This window comes from Dioscorea cayenensis, chromosome 17 (genome assembly GCF_009730915.1).
Source record: "Dioscorea cayenensis subsp. rotundata cultivar TDr96_F1 chromosome 17, TDr96_F1_v2_PseudoChromosome.rev07_lg8_w22 25.fasta, whole genome shotgun sequence".
NCBI classification, from domain to species: domain Eukaryota; kingdom Viridiplantae; phylum Streptophyta; class Magnoliopsida; order Dioscoreales; family Dioscoreaceae; genus Dioscorea; species Dioscorea cayenensis.
The window spans coordinates 20,390,520-20,410,049 of record NC_052487.1 but is presented as its reverse complement, the minus strand read 5'-3'; the positions used below and the strand labels follow the sequence as shown (position 1 = coordinate 20,410,049).

The following is a 19,530-nucleotide window of genomic DNA, read 5'->3' as shown; positions in this document are numbered from 1 at the left end:
AAAAGTATAATTTCAAATTTTTTGTTATAAAGATGGATAAATCTGAAGAAACTTAAACTAGTATTTTTTTATATTTATAATTAAAAGATTACAAGCCTATTTATATAACTCTTTGATATCTAAAAAAAGTGAAAATATTGTAAAATTATATGGCTAAAAATATACAATCATATATTTAAAATATACAAATATATATATATATATATTTAATAATATATACGGAAGATATGTTATGGGACATCAATAGAAGAAAATTTGTCAGAATGTCTAAAAACATAGAAAGTAGATCATGTGTTTTCAAAATCGCTGCTTCATTTAAAAAAAAAACAATTAGAATAAATGAGAAAAAAGAAAACAACTCTCACAGTAAGATTAACTAGGAATAGAAACTAAAAATTGAAATATAGTAGAGGGAAGAGCAACAAAAAAAAGAAAGTAAATCCCTAAAAATATGAGGAGAGAAGGAGTTGGTGCCGCTTTAGAAACTAACAATAGTTTGTGTGTATATATATATATATATATATGCATGTATATTTATAATTTGTCTGTTTGATTTTCAAAATATCTTAATATTTACTTTCTGCCAAAAATTTAAAAATTACTTATTAATTAAAAGAGCATATAACTAAAATTTAAGATATAGAATTATATTAAATATCGGGATAAATAAAAGGACAATTACCACCTCAACATTGTGGGAGGAGAGTTGGTATTTTTTTCCCCAAATTAAAGGTGATGATTTTGTTATATAAATATATATATATATTGAAAAAGTGGATAAATTATGTATTGATTAATTGAAAAAACAAATAACAAATAAAGTATAGTTTTTTTTTTCAGTTTCGTTGCAATGAATATGTGATTTATCTAATTGAAAATAATAATAATAATAATAATAATAATAATAAAGTACAATGGGACATGCACATCCACTGGCAGCGGAGGGAAGTGAAAACAGATACATAGAGGTAGGAATAGAAAAATTCTTCTGAGAGCGACGATGAGGGGGAAGTCACCAAAGCAAGAAAGTGAAAATAAAATTAAAAAAAAAAATAAAAATAAAAGTGTTTTCATGATACACCTGAATAATTATTTATACTCAATAAGAGTGAACATAAATGAAAATTCCCCATCAAATATAACACTAGAAAACAATCCAAGATTTGCAATGCATACAATAAAACGTTATTGTGATCTTCCATCAAGAGCAACTCATTCATTTCCTTTCCAACATTCTAGTTTGGGCCAACGACCTTTGTGTCTATTGGTACACGGGTCGCCGATAAAACTCTCACCGAGTGATGAGAGTTCGATTTTTAGCTGAGGGCACATTTCTGGGAGTTGTGAATAGTGGTTATGTATGGGTGGTTCTAACGCCCACGTCCCTGGGTCTCTAGTGAGTTCGCCCCGCTCCTCTTCCAAAAATTCTAGTTTGGGAGGAACCTTCACCTTTCAAGTTTGCTCTGTTTACTCTGTTTCTAGAGCAAAGAAATGAGTCCTTGATCCCATGCAATCCATTCACAACATCTCCCATATGCATTCGATCTGTCACTCTTTCATTCGAGCAAACTAAGCCGATCTTAAGAACTGATGTTAAACTATTAAGCATTGCTTCTATTTCACTATTCTCTTCATCATCATCATCATCATCATCATCATCATCATCATCAAAATCTAGCAACCTTTGATGTGCAACTTCTTTAACTCTTTCAGGTAATGCCATCTCAACAAATGAGTTTAAGGCACATTTAGATTTTTGCAGTTATAGTTGGATTGTTAGATATGAAATTACAACATGAAGTAGACAACAAAATCCGGTGCTTGTATTATATATATATATATATATGCTGTTTTTATACGTCAAATACTCATACTAATTCTTTTAATCTGTCAAGAATCCTAATGCAACAATAACATGTGGTTGCAGAAAATCTTTCTTCTCAGGAGCATCAGGGGAATTAACACCAGAAGTATCAAACATGGACTGTAATTTAATCTCCTAATAAAATGCTTTCTTATTGTAAAAGTATGTAATGATGTCAGGCTAGTGACCATTGCTTGTATAATCATATACTGCTTAGAATGATAGTTTCATACTTGTAATATATATACATCATGAAACCTCTTATCATATGTTCAATAATTTGTTTTCACGTTATCAGTCTCATATTATGTTAGACGAGACGGATACTAATTATAATTGAAAATCAAAACAAAAGTAACACACACACACACACATTTTATAATTAATGACTCCCCTCAATGTGTGGAGTGAACCAAATGGGAGGAGGCCAAGTGAGAGTAGAAGGATAAAGCAATTTCTTGATACTTCTATCGCTAAGATTGTACACTCCCATGTCACATTGTTCTGGTTGCTTACAACTGGCTGACCTCTGGTTCATGAACTTTCTTCCTTCAGTGAAGTAAATACAGTTCCTTTGAAGCTCTGGATACTTCAAAGCAGAAAAGACCATGGATTCATTGTCCCCAAGAAACAAGCTCTGCTCCCCCAGATCATCCACCTGTTTCCAATACATCTGATCATTGTTCTCATTCTCAATCCTAAACACCTCAAAGTCACACGTCCTGAAGTCATGGAGGTGAATGTCAACTTTATCAGAGAGTTGACGTAGTCTCCCCACCATGAGTAAATCTCCATCCAGAGACCTAACAATAAAATGAGTAGAAGGACCCATCATGCCTAGAGGTTCTTGTAAAGACAGTACTCTTGTGATTGAAGAAGGGCCACAGATGATGATATCTCCCCTGTCAGTGAGGGCATAGAACAAACCATTGTCATGGATAACATCAATGGCACGATACATATGGTTATAGGGAATGACAAAAGAAATCCATTTGGAGAGGTTTGGACGAGTGTAGCAAAGAGTGGAACGGTTGTGATAACGGTGGGCTAAGACAACAGTGAAGTCTTTGGTGGAGATGACTGCTTTTGTGAAGAAATAGTTCATGAAGGAGTTATAATCACAGATATTTTGATTGTTGATTTGGTACTTGACTGATGAGTTGGTTTTGTTAGGATAAGAGGTAATGAAAGGGAGAGTGTGGATGGGAGGGAGAGAGTGTTGGGTGCCAGTGAGAGGGTTGAGAAGGTGAAGGTCAAGAAAAGGGTTGCAAGAGACGGTGACCAGCCAGCCATTGGATGAACCGATGAAGAGACGGCGGCGGATGAAGGGGGAAGGGATGATGGCTTCATAAGGGGTGGTTTTGGTTTGTGGGAGGAATTTGAGGGTGGTGGAACTCCGGCCGGGGAGGATGAGCCAGGGAGAAGATGGGGCAGGAGAAGAGAGGTTGAGAGACTTGGTGATGAGGTGATAGTGCCGGCAGACAGAGGTGAGATGAAGGTGATCATCTAAGGGGAGTTTTGCCATGATCAACCCAAGAAGGTCTGGTGGGAGTTTTGACCACACTCCTTCTTCTTCTCCTTGTTTTGCCATCTTTCTCTCTCTCTCTCTCTCTCTCTCTCTCTGTTAGGTATTGTATGTGTATCAATGTGTGTGTGCATATATATATATATATATAGATACGTATGTGTGTGTATATATATATATGTATAAGATATATGTGTGTATTCTGTAGATATATATATATATATATATATAGGTATGTAAGAAGGAAGATTTGAATATTGGGGCAAGACGGTGTGGCTACGATGAAAAAGAATACTGGGTGGGAGAGAATTAGGGTTAGGGTTAGGGTTAGGGTTTATGCACGCATTGTCAGTGAGAGAGGGGATTAAGAGAAGAAAGTGGATAGATGAAGGGTGATATGATAACTGTGGAAGTTTGAGATTGTGAGGAGATATGATATCGATCAGTTTTTTAGAATTTAGAATTTACTTCTAGTTCAGATTTAGGTTTGTTTGAATTTTAATTTGAAAATTAATAGAAATCTAGAAAAAAAAAGTTAAATTTCAAAATTTTTGTTATAAAAATAGATAAATTTGAAAAAACCTAAACTTATATATTTTTTATATTTATAATTAAAAGATTACAAGGCTATTGATACAACTCTTCCGTATCTAAAAATAGAAGTGAAAATATTGTAGGATTATATGGCTAAAAATATACAATCATATATCTTTAAAATATACAAAAATATATATATATATAAACTAAATAATATTGAAGATATGTTATGGGATATCAAAAGAAGGAGATTTGCTAGAATATATGAAAACATAGAAAGTAGATCATGTGTTATCAAAATCACTACTTCATTTAAAAACAAAGCAATTAAGTGAGAGAAAAAACAACTCTCACGATAAGATTAACTAGGGATATAAACTAAAGCTTGAAATATAGTAGAGGGAAGAGCAACATAAACAAGAAAGTAAATCCCTAAAATCATAAGGAGAGAAGTAGCTGATGTTGCTTTGAAAACTATCGTTTGTGTGTATGCATGTATATTTATAATTTTTCTATTTGATTTTCAAAATATCTTAATATTTATTTGCTGCCAAAAATTTCAAAATTACTTATTAATTAAAAGAGCATATTAGTAAAATGTAAGATTTAGAATTATATTAACTATCGGGATAAATAAAATGACAATTACCACCTTACAACATTGTGGGAGGAGAGTTGATATTTTTTTTTCCCAAATTAAAGATGATGATTTTGTTATACATATATATATATTGAAAAATTGGATAAATTATGTATTTGATTAATTAAAAAAAACAAGTAACAAAAAAAGTACAAATTTTTTTTTCTCAGTTTCGTTGCAATGAATCCGTGATTTATCTATTTTTTTAAAAAAATAAAAATAAAATAAAAGTACAATGGAACATGCACATCCACTAGCAGCGGAAGGAAGTGAGATACATAAAGGTTGGAACAGAGAGAAAAGTCACCCAGAATAACAAGAAATGAATATAAAATAAAAAAATAATTAAAAATATTTTCATAATACAACTAAAAAATTATTTACACTCAATATGTGCGGTGGTTCATCCACCTTTAAAAAAAAAACAACATAGATGAAAATTGTCCATCAAAATATAACACTAGAAAACAATCCAAGATTTGCAATGCATACAATAAAATGTTATTGTGATCTTCCATCAAGACCAACTCATTCACTTCCTTTCCAAGATGCTAGTATGGGAGGAACCTTCACCTTTCAAGTTTGCTCTGTTTGCTCTATTTGCTATGTTTGCTCTGTTTCTAGAGCAGAGAAATGAGTCCTTGATCCCATGCAATCCATTGACAACATCTCCCATATTCATTCGATCTGTCACTCCTTCATTCGAGCAAACTAATCCGATCATAAGAACTGATGTTAAGCTATCAAGCATTGCTTCTATTTCATTATTCTCTTCACCATCATCATCAAAATCTAGCAAGCTTTGATCTATAACTTCTTGTAACTCTTTCAGGCAATGCCATCTCATCAAATGAGTTTAAGGCACATTTAGATTTTTGCAGTTATAGTTGGATTGTTAGATATGAAATAACAACATGAAGTAGACAACAAAATTCGGTGATTGTATTGTATATATATATATATGCTGTTTTTATACGTCAAATACTCATACTAATTCTTTTAATCTGTCAAGAACCCTAATGCAACAATAACATGTGGTTGCAGAAAATCTTTCTCCTCAGGAACATCAGGGGAATTAACACCAGAAGTATCAAACATGGACTGTAATTCAATCTCCTAATAAAATGCTTTCTTATTGTAAAAGTATATAATGATGTCAGGCTAGTGATCATTGCTTGTATAATCATATACTGCTTAGAATGATAGTTTCATACTTGTAATATATATACTTCATGAAAAACTCTTATCACATGTTCAATAATTTGTTTTCACGTTATCAGTCTCATATTATGTTAGACGAGACGGATACTAATTATAATTGAAATGCATACTCTTATAAATCAAAACAAAAGTAACATCAGTACTAAACACACACAATTGAAATGCATACTCTTATAAATCAAAACAAAAGTAACATCAGTACTAAACACACACACACACACACACACACACACACACACATTTTTATAATTAATGACTCCCCTCAATGTATGGAGTGAACCAAATGGGAGGAAGCCAAGTGAGAGTAGAAGCATAAAGCAATTTCTTGATGCTTCTATCGGTAAGATTATACACTCCCATGTAACATTGTTCTGGTTGCTTACAACGGACTGACCTCTGGTTCATGAACTTTCTTCCTTCAGTGAAGTAAATACAGTTCCTTTGAAGCTCTGGATACTTCAAAGCAGAAAAGACCATGGATTCATTGTCCCCAAGAAACAAGCACTGCTCCCCCAGATCATCCACCTGTTTCCAATACTTCTGATCATTGTTCTCATTCTCAATCCTAAACACCTCAAATCCACACGTCGTGAAGTCATAGAGGTGAATGTCAACTTCATTAGAGAGTTGACGTAGTTTCTGCACCATGAGTAAATCTCCATCCAGAGACTTAACAATAAAATGAGTAGAGGTACCCATCGTGCTTAGAGGTTCTTGTAAAGACAGTTTGCCAAGAGGTTCTTGTAAAGACAGTACTCTTGTGACTAAAGAAGGGCCACAGATGATGACATCGCCCATGTCAGTGAGGGCGTAGAACAAACCATTGTCATGGATAATATCAATGGCACGATACATATGGTTATAGGGAATGACAAAAGAAATCCATTTGGAGAGGTTTGGACGAGTGTAGCAAAGAGTGGAACGGTTGTGATAACGGTGGGCTAAGACAACAGTGAAGTCTTTGGTGGAGATGACTGCTTTTGTGAAGAAATTGTTCATGAAGATGTAATAATCACAGATTCTTTGATTGTTGATTTGGTACTTGACTGATGAGTTGGTTTTGTTAGGATCAGAGGTAATGAAAGGGAGAGTTTGGATGGGAGGGAGAGGGTGTTGGATGCCGGTGAGAGGGTTGAGTAGGTGAAGGTCAAGAGGAGGGATTGCAAAAGACGGTGACAAGCCAGCCATTGGAGGAGCCGATGAAGAGACGGCGACGGATGAAGCGGGCAGGGATGATGGGTTCATAAGGGGTGGTTTTGGTTTGGGGGAGGAGTTTGAGGGTGGAATCCTGGCCGGAGAGGATGAGCCAAGGAGAGGACGGAGCAGGAGAAGAGAGGTTGAGAGACTTGGCGAGGTGATAGTACCGGCAGACAGAGGTGAGATGAAGGTGATCATCTAAGGGGAGTTTTGCCATGATCAACCCAAGAAGGTCTAGAGGGAGTTTTGACCACACTCCTTCTTCTTCTTCTTCTCCTTCTTGTTTTGCCATCTCTCTCTCTCTTTCTCTGTTAGGTATTAATGTATGTGTATATATATAGATACTGCGCGCAGAGTTTAAGGGTTTGTGTATATCAGTATATGTATATATATATCTGTATAAGATATATGTTTGTATTCTGTAGATATATAGGAATATAGGAAGGAAGATTTGAATATTGGGATAAGATGGTGGTCATGACGATGAAAGTGAACACTGTGTGGGAGAGAATTAGGGTTAGGGTTAGGGTTAGGGTTAGGGTTTATGCATGTTGGCCAGTGAGAGAGGGGATTAAGAGAAGGTGGTGGATAGATGAAGGGAGATATGATCACTGTGCAAGTTTGAGATTGTGGGGAGATATGATATGATATCTGTTTTTTAGAATTTAGAATTTAAGTATTTTTTTTTTTTTTGCAGATTTAGGTAATTTGTTTGAACTTTAATTTGAAAAGTAATAGAAATCCGGAAAACAAAAAGGTTTAATTTCAAATTTTTTTTATAAAAATAGATAAATATGAAGAAACTTGTATTTTTGAATATTTATAATTAAAAGATTACAAAGTTATTTATAGAATACTTCAGTATATGAGAAATGAAGTGAAAGAATTATATAGCTAAAAATATACAATCACATATTTTTTTTAAATATATATACAAATTTTTACTAAATAATATAGAAGATATGTTATGGGATATGATATCAATGGAAGGAGATTTGCTGGTTGGTGTCGTTTGTGTGTGTGTGTGTATAATGTATTATATGTATATTTATAATTTATTTATTTGATTTTTAAAACATCTTAATATTTATTTGCTCCCAAAAATTTCAAAATTACATATTAATTAAAAGAGCATATAACTAAATTTTAAGATATAGAGTTATATTAAATATCGGGATAAGTAAAAGGATAATTACGTCAACCATTGGATAGCCCAATGATATGACACCAAAGTATAAGGGGGAGGTCATGGGTTCAAATACCTCCCCTGACAGTACTGTCCACCATAATGTTCATATACTGTTCACCCGAGATTTTTATACTATTTTCATACTGTACATATACTGTATATCCGGTTTCAGTACTGTTTGGTACTGTTTGTATTCATATAAAAAGGACGCTTGTCGTCTATTATTAAAAAAAAAAAAGGATAATTACCACCTTACAATATTGTGGGAGGAGAGTTGGTATTTTATTTTTTTCCCCAAATTAAAGATGATGATTTTGTTATATGTATATTTATATATATTAAAAAAATAGATAAATCATGTGATTAATTAAAAAAAAAGTAACAAATAAATTATAGACTTTTTTTCTCAGTTTTGTCGGAACTAATTTGTTTTGTTTTTGTTTTTGAATAAAAGTGGATAAATCACGAATTTATTAAAGAAAAAGAAAGCAAAGTACAAAAGGAAAATATTAAACAATAAACATAAGAACGAAGAAATATTGAAGTTCTCACCAGAGATGAGGAAAACAGTAAACATAAAGAGCTAGCAAAGCGAGAAAAAATAGATAGAGAGGAACTGAAGCCGGCGAAGTCAGCCATCTGGAGACACAGGCCTGCTCAGGGAGGGGAGAAGCGGATTACTCCTGTGTCAAGTTTGGCGCCAAATCGCCAAAGGAGTCAGTGGATCTGGTGCTCAGGAAGTTTAAATAGTGCTTGATCTTCTGATTTATGATTTATCTCTTTTTAAAATAAAATAAAATAAAATAAAGTTCAGTACAATGGAACATGCACATCTACCAGCAGCGAAGGGAAGTGAAAACAGATAACATAGAGGCAGGAATAGAAAAATTCTCCTGAGGGGGAAGTCACCCAGGAAAGCAAGAAGTGAATATAAAATTAAAAAACAATTAAAAATATTTCCATAATACACCTGAATAATTATTTATACTCAATAAGACTGAACATAAATGAGAATTCTCCATCATATATAACACTGGAAAACAATCCAAGATTTGCAATGCATACAATAAAACGTTATTGTGATCTTCCATCAAGATCAACTCATTCTCTTCCTTTCCAACACACTAGTTTGGGATGAACCTTCACCTTTCAAGTTTGCTCTGTTTGCTCTGTTTGCTCTGGTTTTAGAGCAGAGAAATGAGTCCTTGATTCCATGCAATCCATTCACAACATCTCCCATACTCATTCGATCTGTCACTCTTTCATTTGAGCAAACTAAGCCGATCTTCAGAACTGATGTTAAGCTATCAAGCATTGCTTCTATTTCACTATTCTCTTCATCATCATCATCATCATCAAAATCTAGCAACCTTTGATCTGTAACTTCTTTAACTCTTTCAGGCAATGCCATCTCAACAAATGAGTGAAGACTTAGTCCTTCTCTGAAAATCTCTTGTACTGGTCTCCTTCCTGTGAACATCTCTAGCAAGACTATTCCATAACTGTACACATCTCCATGAGGTGACACTTGGTTGGCTACTCCATACTCTGTCTCAATTAAAACAGATTCTGAATGACTTATATCAATGATAAAATATAAAGTAAGTTAATAATGTAATATAAATAAATAAATAAATAAATAAACCTGGGGCAACATATCCAATTGTTCCCTTCATTGTTCCTGTTGAACTGTTTGAATGTCTTGATGATGGCTTGGGAATTTTATTATCTAGCAACCTTGCAAGACCGAAGTCTCCGACGTGAGCTGTCATGTTTTCGTCGAGAAGAACATTGCTTGGCTTTAGATCACAATGCACAATCTGCATTGAGCTGTGGTGATGGAGGTAATCCAATGCAGTGGCGATATTGATAGCTATTTTCAATCTTTTGATGAAACTCAGACTTCTCACTTGGCTTTGTTCATCTTCTGTAGGATGCAACCATTGCTCGAGACTTCCATTAGGCATGTACTCGAACACTAGAGCTTTGAAGTCATTGCCTTTGAAGTCGACACTCGAGCAAGAAGTTAGTATCTTGATGAGATTTCGATGCCGAATGTTCCTCAATGCCTCGCATTCAGCAATAAAGCTCTTCGAAGCTCCTCGTTGTTGAAGGTTCAGTACTTTGACAGCAATAACTTTTTCGCCATCCAAATCCATTATTCCTTTATACACCGAGCCATAGCTTCCAACACCAATCAAATTTGCAGGAGAGAATTCTTCTGTTGATCTAAGAAGCTCTGCATAAGAGACCTTCATAAACTGTTGCTGTTCGCCTGGAATCTTGGACTGAGATTTCAGCTTTGACTTTTGCTTCCAGTGCCTGATAAGTATCAAGCTTATAATCAAGAGCAGTAAGAACACAAGGACTAGAGAAACAGAGAGTATCACTTTGAGCTTCAGAGATTTCCAGTGTCCTTTCTTATTCTTAGATTCTATGTTGCATTGTGGCAAGTGTAACACCTGATTACCACCACAGATGTTGTCATTTCCCTGCACTGAAACTCCAGTCACATTGTCGAACACTCCTCCCTTTGGTACGTCGCCATTGAACTCATTGAAGGAAAGGTTTAGATAGTGTAAAAACTTGAAATCTGTCAGAAATTGAGGAATGCTGCCAGAGAAGTTGTTTCTTGAAAGATCAAGCTCTTCAATGCCTTTCAAATCACTCATGGATGATGGAATGATGCCTTGAAAGGAATTGCCATTTATGTATAGCCTTTTCAGTAGTTGACATTTTCCTATGCTTATCGGAATCTCACCGGATAAATGGTTCTCTGATACATCCAATTCTATGACATTCTTCAAGGTACCGATCTCTGAAGGTAATGGCCCTGTAAGTGAGTTATGAGACAAACCAAAGAAGGTTGTGATCGACGCAATGCTGACAACTTCTTTAGGAATTCTCCCAGAAAGATTATTGTAAGAAAGATCAAAATGCCTCAAAGATTGTAGGTTTCCCAGACTTGTAGGTATGCTCCCTTGCAAGATATTGCCACCTAAATACAGCTCACTCAATTGAGTGAGGTTGCCAAGAGAGTCTGGAATGAGTTGAGAAAAATTGTTTGTTGATAGATCCAATAGTTGCAAATTTTGAAGATTTCCAATTGATGGAGGAATATCACCACTGATAAACAAGTTCTGCTTCATGTCGAGATTCTGCAAATTCACATATCGACCGATGTCGATCGGTAAAACACCAGAAAAATGGTTGTTGGCTAATACTAACCATTGGAGCATGGTTGAAAGATTGGCAACAGAGCTTGGCAGTGGTCCTCCTAACTTATTTCTGTTGAGCTGCAACACTTGGAGATTACTGCAGTTAGTTAAAGAGTCAAGGAAACTCCAATCATCGGCATTGTTAGCTTCAAACTGGTTTCGATCGAGAGTCAACCAGTATAGATTTTGCAAGGTCCCAAGATTGGAAGGGATCACTCCAGTGAAGTTGTTTCCAGTGAGCTCAATGTCTTCAAGTCCTGTTGCATTGGCCAGCGACATCGGTATCGGACCGTGTAACTGGTTGAAGTACATATAAATTGTCTTGAGTCCAGGAAGTGTATTGCCTATATCTGATGGGATTGTTCCTGTTAAAAGATTGTCAGCAACTCCCAAGTAATTGATACTTGAAAGGTTGTAAAGAGACGAAGGGATTGTGCCTGAAAGACTATTATGGGACAGAGCAAGTGCGTAGAGGTTTGGAAGAGTTCCGATAGAGGAAGGAATGGCTCCAGAGAAAGTGTTTGCTGTGAGAGCTAGAGTGGAAAGTGAAGAAAGGTACCCTATAGAATAAGGGATACTTCCTTTAAGGTTGTTCATTTTGACATTTATAGTTTTAAGGGAAGAGAGGTTGCCAAACCACTCAGGGATACCCCCTGTGAGGTTGTTGTAAGACACATCAAAGTGCATGAGAGAAGTGAGATTTTGGAATGAAGATGGAATGAAACCTTCAAGATTGTTGTGAGTTAGATTAAGGAAGGCTAAAGGGAGTTGTCCTACAGAATAAGGGATGCTATCTGAGAGGGAATTGGAGTACAAATAGAGGATAGCAAGAGAAGTGGCATTGCCTAAAGTATTCGGTATTTTTCCGGTGAGATAGTTGTTGCCGAAATTGATGTAAAGAAGCTTTTGTAAAGAGCCTAGTCCTTCAGGGATGCTTCCAGTGAGCTTGTTGTCATTTAAAAGCAAGATTTGGAGTTGTAGACATTGAGATAAAGTCTCAGGGATGTTGCCTTCAAGAGAGTTCCTGCCTAAATTTAAATGTTTGAGACGTTGGAGATTACCCAACTCTTGTGGTATGTGTCCATGAAGGTTGTTGTTTGGAAGATGAAGCCTTTGGAGGAATGTGAGGTTCGATAATGACGTCAAGACTTCGCCGGAGAGTCCAAAACCTTCAAGGCTTATTCCGGTGACTCTGGTAGGATGCCGGTGGCTGCAAGTCACTCCTAGCCACTCACAGAAATGAAGAGAAAAGTTCCATGAGGCCATTGCTTGAGATGGATCAACAGTTATCGTTGATTTGAAGGCAAGAAGAGCAAGCTCATCATCTATTGCATTGTTCATTGGTGCTAGGAAGATGGTTGAACAAATGAGGAGAATGATAGCATTGATGAAGATGAACTCCATTGCCAAACTACTTAGTTTGCAAGAAAGATGACAACTTTTGTGATATATTACTAGCATTGTCTATATATAAAGTTTAGAGATTCAATAAAACAAAAAATGAATGGATTGAATAAAAGTGGATAAAACCACTAATTTATTAAAAAGAAGGAAACAGTAAGAGCAGAGAAAAGGTCGCGAATAAGAAAAGTCTAAAATAAAAAAACAAACTGAAATCCTCACCAGGGATGAGGAAAACAGATGAAAGCAAAAATCAAGACAGATAAAAAGATAAAATGAGACAGTCGGGACTGGCCAAGCTCAACCGCTCCCGAGACACAGGGCCCCGCCTAAGAATAAAGATAGGGAGGACTACTCCCGATCGCAGCAGTGCAATCAATCGCCGATGAAATCAGTGGGTCTAGTGCCTGGGGAAGTTGAGAGAGCGCTGATCCTCCGAGTGGCCTCCGTGGTATCCCTCGATGAAGGTTCTCTAAATCTTATCTTAAACCTCTTTTACATCAAAATGAATGGATTTTAGATATGGTTGAGATGAGAGGCGGGAGAACCTTTTTTTTAAAAAAAATTTATGTATAATTGTATATTTTTTTTTTTCAAAATAGACAATTCTTATTAGAGACGTGCAAATATGTGCAATTAATATCTTAATATGCCTATATCTTCATCTCGTGTGAGCTAAGATTCACGGAGAATTTCGTGTCAGCAAACTAAAGAGGGTGTTAGCGTGTAATTATAAAATTTTTATAGTGTTTTCACTCAAATGATCCTACCATGAGATGAACAAATGTGAACATTGTTGGTGTTGTTTGCTGGCTAACAATTTAATATATTAAAAGTACACAATAATGGATATAATTAATATGGATTTGCAACAATTCTTAAGGAAAAAGACTCTGAGTTGTCCTAATGTGTTGGTGTTTATATTTGTACTATGTCCTTTTGGTGATAAGGAGAAAGGATTAGCTAAGCACTTAAGTCATCATTAAGTATTAATTTATCATTGTATAGTTGATTTTTTATGATAAAATACAAAAGTATAGTTGACTTGATCGGAATGATAATCTCATAATGAAGTCATCAATTGTGGGAACACAGAGAAAAATCCTTTTAAAAAACTAAGTATTTATCTTTGACCGTATAAAACAAGTCCTAACGTATCATCCAAATCCAATTTAATATTTTAGCATGCGATGCGTATTGTGTTGACCATTCCCATTATTAATAAACATTACCCTAGGATATATTTTTTAAAATTCATGTATGTAGCTTGAAAAGCATAGTTCAGTGTATAATAACATCAAATTTAAATGTATACAACAAAATTTATTTTGATTAGTATTACTCCCTAAACTACTTTCATGGATAAAGAGTGTTTTGGTTGTCGTGATTGGAGTGAGAGTGGGAGGAGTGAATCCAAGCATTTGTTTTGGATGGTACGGAGTGAGCGTGAGAGAGGGGTGGATGAGGGGTGAGGTGGGAGTGAGCTGATCCTCCCATTTTTGGGGATCGCTCCACTCCTCCCTCACTGCTCAGGGAGAATGACCAATTTGTCCTTTTATTTAATAATTTAAATAATAATTTAATTTAAATAATAAATAAATAAATAATTTTAACAATAATTATTAATTAAAAAATAATAATTTACTTAATTATAATAATTAAGTTGATAATTTAATAATAATTAATAATTAAAATAAAATAATAATAACTAATAATTATAGTTAAATATTTATTTATAATAATTTATTAGTTAAATTTCTTCATTAATTAATTATTTATTATAGTTAATTAATTACTAATTAATTATATTAAAAATATCTTTAATTATTTATTTGATATAGTTATTTATTTTAGTTAATTAATTACTAATGATATTAACAAAAATTTTGAAATATTTATTTATTACAATTAATTTATTTTTTTAATTTATATAATATTCATTTGAATAAAAGGCATAAGTGTCATTTTATCATATTTACTTTATTTATTTTTATTATTCCAAATAAATTACACTCTCCAAACCTTATCAATCAAACACATTCTTCATTCTCACTCCTACTCTACTCCCCCTCATCTCACTCCTATTCCACTCCTCCCCTAATCCACAACTGATAACCAAACACTCCCCCAAATTCTTAGTTTAGATATTATGAAAAAACAAAGAAAATAAGAAAAAAAATTCAAAAGGGTTTTTAATATGTTATCAAATTTTTTAATATCATTAAAAAACTTTTTAATTCTCCAGGTTTGTTGTTATTTTTTGTTTCTTATGTTGAGTATTTTGTTAGTGGATCCGTGTGGTTGTTGTTTGAGCCCTTGTCATTTATTTTTTTATTGTTATCTTTCTACATAATAATAAAAATAGTTTATTTACCAATTTAAAAATATAAGTAAATAAATAAATAATATTAATAAAAAGTGGTTTATCTATCCTTCCAAATAAATAAATAAATAAATAAATAAATAAAAACTCATCCCTTACACAATCTATCTTTCAATTATTACAGGTTCTCGATTGAAGTCAACACAGTAAGACAAAACTACATTCCAAGCCATATGGCCCATAAGACCATCTCCAACTCACAACTTTAAATTTTACCCTAAAATCCCTAAATTTGATTACCGCATAATAAATTATATTCTAACCATGAAACCCTAAATTTTCTACCTGAAAAGGTATATTCTCATAATATTCTTTACATATCTTATTTATTTATTTATTTATTATTATTATTACTATTTAATCACTAAAACACTTTTGAAATTAATTATTTTTCAACAATAATTTAATTAAATATTTATTACAATGTAATATTTTTACTAATAAAAAAATAATTTAAAAATATTTTTAACAACTAAAGTATTTTTAATTTATGATTTAATTTATTTAGAAATAATTTATAATATTTTTAACTATTTAGTTTAATAAATTTATCATAAATTAATGTAATTAATAATTTTTATTATTATTTAATTAATTGCACACAAAATTTTTAATTATATAAATTGATTACTTATAATTAGTATAGGGTAAATTTTTATAATTTTAATTATAATAATAAATACAAAAATGTTGATTAAAAATATCAAAATATGTGGGACCTTAAATTTGGGATTAATTTTTGGGGTCATCCACCCATAAACCCCAAATTTGGGCCAAAAATTTGGAGATGAGTTGGAACTCCAAATCACTTTAAATTTAAAAATTTGGGGTCATCGGTTGGCGGTGGTCTAAATCCACATTTTCAAAAAAATCATTTGAGCATATATATATATATATATATATATATATATATAATATGCATGAAAAGGGATTGTATAAAATCTCAGTTTCTTGGGTCCTCTCAATGGTTTTTATCATACTAAAACCAGATATGTTTTGAATAAAGTGGATAAAGCCAGGATATGTTGATCCAAATCTGAGAATATCATCCATGTAGTTTTTAGATTATATTTTTATTATTAGAAACTAGTCTTTATTGTAATCTGCAGGCAACTGGATAATTCTTGGAAAAATATGTTGAGGGTATTTCTACGATTCTTGATAATATTTTTAATAGAGGTGATTTTGGTGAAAGCGGCCGGAAAAGAAACAAGGACTTAAATGTAAAAGTAAAAATTTTGGGTTAAAAATAAATGAGAAAAAGGATGGACATGAATTGTCATGGAAACCCGAGGCCGAAAAGAGAGTAAGATGGAAGGGATCTTTTAAAAATGTTGTGTTATAACTCTAGGGGACGTTGGGTAATTTGAAGGACGCTTTTGAGAATCTCTTTTATTTCATAATTCGGGGATCGTTGGTGAGGTTTTCGGGACTGTTTTTGTAAGAAAATATATTTGGAGGGATTGAAAGTGAATTTCGGCTGAAAATGTAATTTAGAGGGAAAAAAATCTAGGGTTTGAGAAATTGTTAAATCTTCTTCTCCATCTTTTGTATCTCGATGCTTGAGAAGAAAAATAAAATAAAAAATGAAGAAATGAGGAGAAAAATGGGAGATTTGAGGGTGGGGATGGGAGATCAGGAGGGAGGCTCATGGGAGGGATAGTTTTAGTTGGTAAGAGACTTTTCTTGGTGTATTTTTGATGAATGAGTGTATGTATGCATGTATATATGTGTGTTGATGGATTTGATGAAGATAATGATGGTTGAGTAGGGAAAAACATGTTTAATGGTTATAGATGATTGTTGCTTCGATTTGTGTTGAAAAATCGTTGTATTTGTGATGAATCTAGGCTTGAATGAAGGATGAGATTTTCGGTTTTCTTGTATGATTCTGTGTAGCGTAGAGATTAGGGTTTAGTTTAGTTAATTAAGTTGATGATTATGATGATTAAGATGTTAATGATGATGGTTAGATTGGAATTGGTTGAGTTAGCCAAGTTGATTTGGTTGGATCGAGCCAGAGTTATAATTGATTTGGTTGAGTTGAATTGAATTGAATTGATTGAGTTGAGTTTGATTTGGTTTATAGCGAGTTCGTTTTAATTGAATTGGAATTGGGTTTTGGATGAGAATTGAGATTGGTTGGGTTTGATTGAATTGATCTAGTGGGGGTTTGATTAAATCAAGTTGGTGTGGTTGGACTTGAATGGTTTTGGTTGAATTGAATTAGTTGAAGTTGATTTGGGTTTGGTTTGGATGTTGGGCTATTTGTTTTGGGGTTGAGCAAAGTTGGTTCAATATATTTTAATATAGAAATTGAGTTGGTTCAAAGGCTGATTGGTTTAATTAAACCTGGTTGGAGTGAAAATTGAGTTTGGTTCGATGAATTTGAGGACACTGGTTCAGTGGAATTGAGGATGGTTCGGGTTGGTCGAGGTAATGGTGCAGTCAAATTGAGTTGGGCTTGAGTGCGATTGGAGACCCGATTTGATTATCACGGTCGGGTTTGAGCACGGGTTGGGTGAGTGGGCTGATAGAGAGTTGATTATTATTTTTGTATTTTCTTTTGAGTTTAAATATGTTATTTATTTTTATTATATTATTCATTAGGTGTTGTTCGATCTTGGGAGGGAGTTAGGGGTCATGAGGAACAAGAGACAGGGGTGAGTTGGTGAGTGGCTATTATTTTAAATAATTGATTAATTATTATTATTTTGAAATAATTGTTTAATGAGCTAGTATTTTGAAATAAATGTTTAAGTATTTCATTTTATCATGTTTAATTAGTATGAAAAGTTGAAAATATACTTATATTTATTTTTCCTCGATGTGCCGTGATAACTGAGTATCTGATCGTCAGTTTTGTATAATTATACGTATTTGTGAATGAGTGAAAATACATGTATATGTGATTTAATTATTCAATTCTTGTATTTATTTTTGATGGGTATATATGCTTTGATTTGGGTGATTTACTGAAACCATGTGAGCATATTAAAGATGTTTTACTCGGCGTTGTTAGTAGAATTGGTTTTCGTTCTGGTATAGGGAATGGTATCTCGTGATATTTCTTGGTATTATGCATGGTTATACTTTTGGCGTTAGCTTTGTGGAAAATAATGTTTAGTTTCTAGTGATGTGAATACTTGTCACTGAAAAGGATCACGTGATATGATTTATATCGATGGTATTATTCTGTATGTTGCTTGATGGTTTTGATGGTGACGGAGCTGAAAAGGCCGCTCTACGATGAGTAGGGTCCCCAGTGCCGGCCGTTTAGAGGTGGCGTGGTGGACACGAGTATTGATGTTCTCGAGGGCGGTTCGGGTGGGAGGCGAGCCACGGCGGATATTCATCGAGTGGCCAGGGGTCGCTAGACAGGTGAGCAGATGGGTCAGCGAGTTCAGGACGTGAGGTTCCTTGGCGGCTCTGAACCTGGCCCGTGACCCGCGGCGAGGTTTAGAGGTTTTCTAGAACCATGTTATCTTTGGGTGAGTGTTGGGTATTACGTTATTTTGAATTTGAAATTTATGTTATTTTTGAATTGTGATGAGGCGGGATGTCTTCTGAAAATTTGTGTTTTCGAGAAAATCAATTGATGTTGATCTATGTTGAATTTATGTTTCAAAAGTTCTTTACAAGATTGTATTTTGCTAAAAATTACAGGTATTTTGGAAAAGTTGGAAAAGTATTTGAGAGTTGGTATTTATATCTTCTATATATATCTTTGTATTTAAGTATTTTGAAATTATTTAGCACTACGACCCATTTGAATGTCTTTGTAGCTGGGAGGCGAGACCCTAGATTACTGATCGCACTGTATAGAGCTAATCGAGGTTGAGTCGGGCTACTGATGGGTCCACTTTTCTTTATTTCTTTCGTCGTGGTGTTGCGTGATCTTATAGCGGTTGTACCCATGAAATTTGAGTGTGTCATTCGTAATATTTATGTATTTGAACTTTTGTAGTTGGTGTAAAGTTGTAGAATTGTGATTTGTAGAGTCGATTTTGTTTAAAAGCAGAGTGTCGGGTTCAGGTTAAAGGGAATTTTAGCGATAGGTGCCACGATTCTACCTCGATGAAGGGTGTTCGTATATTTATGTATTTGAACACAGCCAGTTGGTGTAGAAGTTGTAGAGTGTGATTTGTGTAGAGTCGGTGATTTGTTTAAAAGCAGTGTGATTTCCGGTAAAGGGAATTTTAAGCGATGGGTGCATCTTACCTCGCATTGAAGGGGTGGGTGTGACATCTTTTGGTATCTCGGAGAAAGGCTATGGGTTGAGATATCGGTTTGGTAGAATCGCGGTTGTGATGCAGCCTTCAGACCCCAGAAGTAAGTATACGGGCAACAATACA

At 34.0% G+C, this 19,530-nt stretch overlaps 3 protein-coding genes across 3 annotated transcripts; all 3 read right to left on the bottom strand.

Moving 5' to 3' along the window:
• Nucleotides 1-2,246: 2,246 nt before the first annotated feature.
• LOC120281240 (F-box protein SKIP23-like) lies at nt 2,247-3,389 on the bottom strand. The gene has a single exon (XM_039288113.1). The coding sequence runs from the start codon at nt 3,387-3,389 to the stop codon at nt 2,247-2,249; it is 1,143 nt and encodes a 380-aa protein (XP_039144047.1).
• Nucleotides 3,390-9,159: 5,770 nt separating this feature from the next.
• LOC120280297 (receptor kinase-like protein Xa21) lies at nt 9,160-11,478 on the bottom strand. The gene is made up of 2 exons (XM_039287072.1): nt 9,819-11,478; nt 9,160-9,721 (listed from the first exon to the last, which is right to left on the bottom strand). The coding sequence occupies exons 1-2, from the start codon at nt 11,410-11,412 to the stop codon at nt 9,270-9,272; spliced, it is 2,046 nt and encodes a 681-aa protein (XP_039143006.1). The 5' UTR covers nt 11,413-11,478; the 3' UTR covers nt 9,160-9,269.
• Nucleotides 11,456-12,795, bottom strand: LOC120281239 (receptor kinase-like protein Xa21). The gene is made up of 2 exons (XM_039288112.1): nt 11,517-12,795; nt 11,456-11,469 (listed from the first exon to the last, which is right to left on the bottom strand). The coding sequence occupies exons 1-2, from the start codon at nt 12,793-12,795 to the stop codon at nt 11,456-11,458; spliced, it is 1,293 nt and encodes a 430-aa protein (XP_039144046.1).
• Between the last annotated feature and the right edge of the window lie 6,735 nt (nt 12,796-19,530).